Source organism: Chiloscyllium plagiosum, chromosome 12 (assembly GCF_004010195.1).
Source record: "Chiloscyllium plagiosum isolate BGI_BamShark_2017 chromosome 12, ASM401019v2, whole genome shotgun sequence".
In the NCBI taxonomy this organism is placed as follows: domain Eukaryota; kingdom Metazoa; phylum Chordata; class Chondrichthyes; order Orectolobiformes; family Hemiscylliidae; genus Chiloscyllium; species Chiloscyllium plagiosum.
The window spans coordinates 61,565,997-61,572,744 of NC_057721.1; the positions used below are offsets into that span (position 1 = coordinate 61,565,997).

Consider the following 6,748-nt stretch of genomic DNA (forward strand, 5'->3'; position numbering starts at 1 on the left):
GCAGAGTAAAAATGTGCTGCCATTGTGTGACTGAAAAGTAGAGTCTCGTTTCAATCCAGATCAATTTAGAGTGAAGAAATAACACTTACCCTTTATAAATGTTGCTTCTTTATGCATTGTTAAGGCTTAGTATCTTACAAGATTAGTTCTCACGTGAAGTAAAGCTTCCAAAACTACATGGACTTTTGTTACAATATAAATGCAAACTATACTTTGATAATGTAAGCAGTGCATATGGAGCTAACAATATTTTTTTTAGGGTTATTTATTCATGGGATATGGACATCATTCACTTGAGTTTGTGATCAGTTGCCTTTATAACTGCTGCAGTCCCTGTGATGTGGATATACCAACATTGACTGTATCATGAGTTTGATACAACAGGCAATTTCAGAGGGCACTTAAGAGTCAAACATACTGCTATTGGTCTGGAGTCACATGTAGGCCAGATCAGGTACAGAAAACCTATTTCCTTTCCTAAAGGGTAGAAGTGAACTACATAAGTCTTAGCAGAATCATCATTTGTTACTTGGTCATTTATCAATTCATCTCAAATTCCACTAGCTAGTGTGATGGGATTTGTGTCCCCAAAACATAAGATTAGATTCCCTACAGTGTGGAAACAGGCCCTTTGGCCCAACAAGTACACTGACCCTTCGAAGAGTAACCCACCCAGACCCATTTCCCTCTACCTAATACACCTAACACTATGGGCAATTTAGCATGCCCAATTTACCTGACTAGCACATCTTTGGATTGTGGGAGGAAACTGGAGCACCCGGAGGAAACCCACGCAGACACAGCGAGAATGTGCAAACTCCACACAGACAGTCGCCCAAGGCTGGAATTGAATCTGGGTCCCTGGTGCTATGAGGCAGCAGTGCTAACCATTGAGCCACCATGCCGCCCCAGTGTTAGGCTTCTGATTACTAGTCCAGTGATATTAATGCTACTCCTCCATCTTTGTTAATATAGTATATGATCGATTATATAAGTACTCCATTAAAAAGTCCAGGCCAAGAATGCCATATCTCTTCTTACGGTATCTCATGTTTCAGTCAGTGTTCAGGGGGAGGGGGAGGAGGAGTATCAGTGATGACTGTAGACCTATGCCATCTTTGCCAGTCAGCTTCTCTCCCTGTATTCTTGCATCACAGATGCAGCTTGTGTGTTGGTCTTTCTGAACTGAATTAAAATGATGTAGGATTCCATTTGCCGATTTGATTCTTTTTAATAGCTATAATATGCAAATCAACTTCATTTTCTTGGAGTTAAAAAAGTGGGGAAAATATATTAATTGTGAAGAGTAATGTAGTGAAGATGGCAAATGTAGAGCAGTCTACTGTGACCAAGTGTGACGGATTTATTCCAGCAGCATATAATTTGCTTTTTTTTGCATGACCTTATTAAATCTAAAATACCAGTGTGCAAAGTTAAATTGCCCTGCCCCTCCCATTTTGGGAACTGAGTTTAGAGCACTTCAATTTATAATGTATATAGAATTAGTGAATCATACAGTAGTTAGATCTTTAAGACAATTTTTCAACTAACCTCCATACATTTTTTAAAAACCGTGTAATAAACTTAAAATGTACTGGGAATGTTGAGATGAAGATGTGAATTGGTTAGTTTTTGCATTAATTGCATAAAAGCTCTGTGATATTACAAATCAGTAACAGTCATGTTTTGAAGTTTGATCCTAAAATTGCATTCCTTATTAGTTATTTTTAAATTCTAGTGAGTGCTGAGTGTAAATTTATTGCAGTTGGCTTACCATCAATGTTCTTAATAAGTTGGAACATTGAACATTTTGCAGTGCCTTATCCCACATGTTAGTAACCTTTCGTAAGTGGATTGCTTATAATTTAATGTTAAATCCTGAACGTTGTTATCTTGGTAAATGCAGAGCTGAAAATGTGTTGCTGGAAAAGCGCAGGAAGAAGGGCTTAGGCCCGAAACGTCGATTCTCCTGTTCCCTGGATGCTGCCTGACCTGCTGCGCTTTTCCAGCAACACATTTTCAGCTCTGATCTCCAGCATCTGCAGACCTCACTTTCTCCTCTTGGTAAATGCAGCCATTTTGTACGCAGTAAAATTATACATATAACATGGAGATGAATGATCAGCTTTTCTGTGGTATTGATTAAGGGAAGTATATCAAATAGGACATAATGAAAGCTCTCTGCTTCTCCTTTGAACTGTGTGGGATCTTTAGTCATCTCACCTTGAGCAAAATAGATAACAGCCCTCCATATCACATTCAAAAACTGCGGCAAAGTTGCACATTTTTCTCATCATTGGTTCATACCTTGATTCACAAATGAGAATATGATCAACACTGACTTTTACTTAGATATCTTAATCTTTATGTTGATGATAAAGTGACCAAAACTGCCTGTTGCATTTTTTCTCTTTAAAAATACGTATTTGAGTAAGGTGGTTATCAAACAGGAAATTCATTTCTTCAGTCAATGTAAACAAGTTGGCCAAGTTATAAATATCAGAATTTAATACCCAAAACACTTTTAAAATTAGAAATCATTATATTTGGAATGGAATTTGCTCATTCAGTTGGAGTAAAATAGTGGCCTTACACGTACAGTAAGATAATGAAGGCTCCATTCAAGATTCAAAAGTCCTTCTAAACTAAGATGTTTTGAGAAGATGCTAATAGCTGCATTAAAAAGGACAATTAGTTTTCACACGAGGTTATCATGAAAGATATTCAGTCTGTGGCCATGACTTATTTTTATTCATTCATGGGCCATGGGAGTCACTGGCTGGCCAGCATTTATTGCCTGTCCCCTAGTTACCCTTGAGAAGGTAGTGGTGAGCTGCCCGCTTGAAGTCCATTTACTGCAGGTAAACCCACAGTGCCATTGCAGAGGCAATTTCAGGATTTTGACCCAATGAGACTGATGAAATGATGATATATTTCCAAGACAGGATGGTGAGTGAATTGGAGGGAAATTGCATGGTGTTCCCATGTATCTGCTGCCTTTGTCTTTCTTCGATCAAAGTTGTCATGGATCAGGAAGGAACTGTCTGAGAACCTTTGGTGAATTTCTGCAGTTCTTGTAAACGGTACACACTGCTGCTACTGAGCACCAGTGGTGGAGGGAGTGTTTTTTTTTGTAGATTTGCCAATTAGTGGACTCCTTTGTCCTGGTTGGTGTCAGGTTTACGTATTTTTGGAGTGGCATCCATCCAGGCAAGTGGGGAGTATTCCACAACACTCTTGACCTGTACCTTTTAGATGATTGACAGACTTTGGAGAGTCAGAAAGTGAGTTAGTTGCAGTACTCCTAACCTCTAACCTGCTCTTGTAGTCACTGCTTATGGCAAGTCCAGTTGAATTTCTGGTTAATGCTAACCCCAAGTCTAATGTTAGTGGAGGGATTCAGTGATGATAACACTATTGAATGTTGGAGGGTGATGATTATATTGTCTTGGAGTCTTAGAGATACTCTGCATGGAAACAGACCCCTTTGGTCCAACTCGTCAATGCTGATCAGATATCCTATCTAAATATAGTCTCATTTTCCACTATATGGCCCATATTCCTCTTAAACTCTTCCTTTTTCATATATACCCAACCAGATGCCTTTCAAATGTTGTAATCTTACCAGCCTCCACCACTTCCTCTGGCAGCTCATTCCATACCCACACCACCCTATGTGAAAACATGGCCCCTTAGATCCCTTTTATATCTTTGCCCCGCTCACCTTAAACCTATGCCATGTAGTTTTGTGCTGCCTCACCACGGGGAAAAGACCTCATCTGTTTACCCTATCCATGGCCCTCATGATTTTATAAACCTCCAAAAGGTCACTCCTCAGCCTCTGACCCTCCAGGGAAAACAACCCCAGTGTATTCAGCCTCTCTCTATAGCTCAATCCTGCCAACCCTGGCAACATCCTTGTCAATCTTTTCTGAATCCTTGCAAGTTTTGCAACATCCTTCCTATAAGAGGGAGACAAGAATTGCATGCAGTATTCCAATAGTGGCCTCACCAATATCCTATACAGTTGCAACACTATGTCCCAACGCCTATACTCAATGCACTTGCCAATAAAGGCAAGCATACCAAACACCACTTTCACTATCCATCTCTTACTGGTGATTGTCATTGCCTGACATTTGTGAGGTGGAGTGTTACTTTCCACTCATCCGCCCAAGACTGGATATTGTCCAGATCTTGTTGTATTTGAACATGTACTGCTTCAGTATCTGAAGTCATGAATGGTTCTGAACATTGTGGAATCAATTGTGAATACCCCCATTTCTGACCTTATGATGGAGGGAAGGTCATTGATGAATCAGCTGGATGTTTGGGCCGACAACACTATCCTGAGGAATTTCTGCAAAGATGTCCTGGATGACTGACCTCCAACAACCACAACCATCTTCCGATGTGCCAGTTATGACTCCACCCAGTGGAGAGTTCATCCCCTGTTTCTTATTGATTCCAATTTTACTAGGGGTCCGTGAGCCACACTCAGTTGGATGTGGCTTGATGCCAAGGGCTGTCACTCTCCAATCCCCTCTGGAATTCAGCTGTTTTATCCATGTTTAAAGCAAAGTCAGGAGCTGAGTAGCTGGCAGAACCCAAACCGGGTATCACTGAGCAGGGTATTCCTATCTGCATTGCGAATTCTCACTTCTGTAACTCAGATGGACAGTAAACAACTCCTGTCTTCCCTGGTTCTTCCCTCTGTAAAGTTTCTGTATAATTGTGACCATTTGTGTTTCTATGAGCAACTTTGGCAATCTCATTTATGATCATTTCTTATCTGTATTATTTTTAACTATGTTCTTCATTTTATATATTTTCTTAGTCTCTGATACAATTAAAATACAACTTTCATCTTTTCTTTATTACCCAACTTGCTTCAACGCTAAAGTTTTGGTAATGTTTTCTTTGATCTTCAATGAATGTGGTCATTGCAGGAATGTAAAGTGATGTATAATTCCTAGCATCTGAGCTTGATTCCACTGGCAATTCTTTCTGTTCAGGTTATCTCAACAGAGCTTATGTTATTTGGAGAGTTTAACACTTGTTTGGATTATTATAATTTGGACATAGATATGATCCTGAAATTGTTTGAGGTTTGACCCAGATTTGTGGAATTTAAGTAGAATACTGTAAATAAAAGGAATTCAGAGAAAGAAAATTTCCGTTTGAACATTTTGGGGATCCTTAGTTTCTCATTTGTTTACCTCAGGTGGACAATATTCTCTCTTCCATGGTCCTTCGCTTTGTAAAGGCTCTTTAGCTTGGAACAGGTTTTCCTTCCAGTCAGATGTAAATAGGTTTCCCTGCAGGAGAAATCCCATATCCCGTCCCTTTGGCAACCACTGTCCTTCACCAAACCTACCATTCCTACTGGGCCTTTGTGTACGGTTAGGTATTTGACAACCCATTACTTGATTGTATTCAACATGTATATTGACTGTCATTGCTTCAATTGACCTGGTGTTTTAGGTAATATTGAAATATGCATTGGTACCAACTTAATGTCATAAATTCATGTTCAATTAATGCTGTCTCATTCACCATCCACATGCACATTTATAAATTCTTAAATGTGCTAGGGGAAAGGAGTGCTGATCCAGTCATAAATTGTTCATAGAACCCATGTGTTTATGTTAGAAATACTTGAAGAGTTTACAATGCGAAATTACAAAAGGACTGTCTGATCTGTTCTTCCTCTGCTTTATTTATTATCTTACTTGGCTTATGTGCACAACTCAACAGTGATCCTGTTCACAGATCAAGAAGAAACAACAGGATGTGCTGGGTTTCCTAGAAGCCAACAAAATTGATTTTAAAGAACTGGATATAGCAGCAAATGAAGACAACAGAAAATGGATGCGGGAAAATGTTCCAGGAGAAAAACGTCCGCAAAATGGCATTCCCCTCCCTCCACAAATTTTCAACGATGAACTGTATTGTGGGGTAAGTATTTTTATGATTTAATATTTTCTTTATGTCTTCTGTTTTAAATTATGTTTTAGAACATAGAACAATACAGCACAGAACAGGGTGGGGTAAGTATTTTTATGATTTAATATTTTCTTTATGTCTTCTGTTTTAAATTATGTTTTAGAACATAGAACAATACAGCACAGAACAGGCCCTTCGGCCCACGATGTTGTGCCGAACATTTGTCCTAGCTTAAGCACCCATCCATGTACCTATCCAATTGCCGCTTAAAGGTCACCAAAGATTCTGACTCAACCACTCCCACAGGCAGCGCATTCCATGCCCCCACCACTCTCTGGGTAAAGAACCCACCCCTGACATCTCCCCTATACCTTCCACCCTTCACCTTAAATTTATGTCCCCTTGTAACACTCTGTTGCACCCAGGGAAAAAGTTTCTGACTGTCTACTCTATCTATTCCTCTGATCATCTTATAAACCTCGATCAAGTCACCCCTCATCCTTCGCCGTTCCAACGAGAAAAAGTCTAGCACTCTCAACCTATCCTCGTACGACCTATTCTCCATTCCAGGCAACATCCTGGTAAATCTTCTCTGCACCCCCTCCAAAGCTTCCACATCTTTCCTAAAGTGAGGCGACCAGAACTGCACACAGTACTCCAAATGTGGCCGAACCAAAGTCCTGTACAGCTGCAACATCACTTCACGACTCTTGAATTCAATCCCTCTGCTAATGAACGATAATACTCCATAGGCCTTCTTACAAACTCTATCCACCTGAGTGGCAACCTTCAAAGACCTATG

At 39.9% G+C, this 6,748-nt stretch overlaps 1 protein-coding gene across 9 annotated transcripts in view; it reads left to right on the top strand.

Moving 5' to 3' along the window:
• Positions 1–6,748, top strand: part of sh3bgr (SH3 domain binding glutamate-rich protein) — a 60,423-nt gene that overhangs the window by 26,238 nt on the left and 27,437 nt on the right. For all 9 annotated transcript variants that reach the window (XM_043701211.1, XM_043701212.1, XM_043701215.1 and 6 more), the window contains exon 2: positions 5,773–5,958. In XM_043701211.1, coding sequence (XP_043557146.1) covers positions 5,773–5,958 — 186 coding nt within the window. The remainder of the gene's footprint in view (positions 1–5,772; positions 5,959–6,748) is intronic.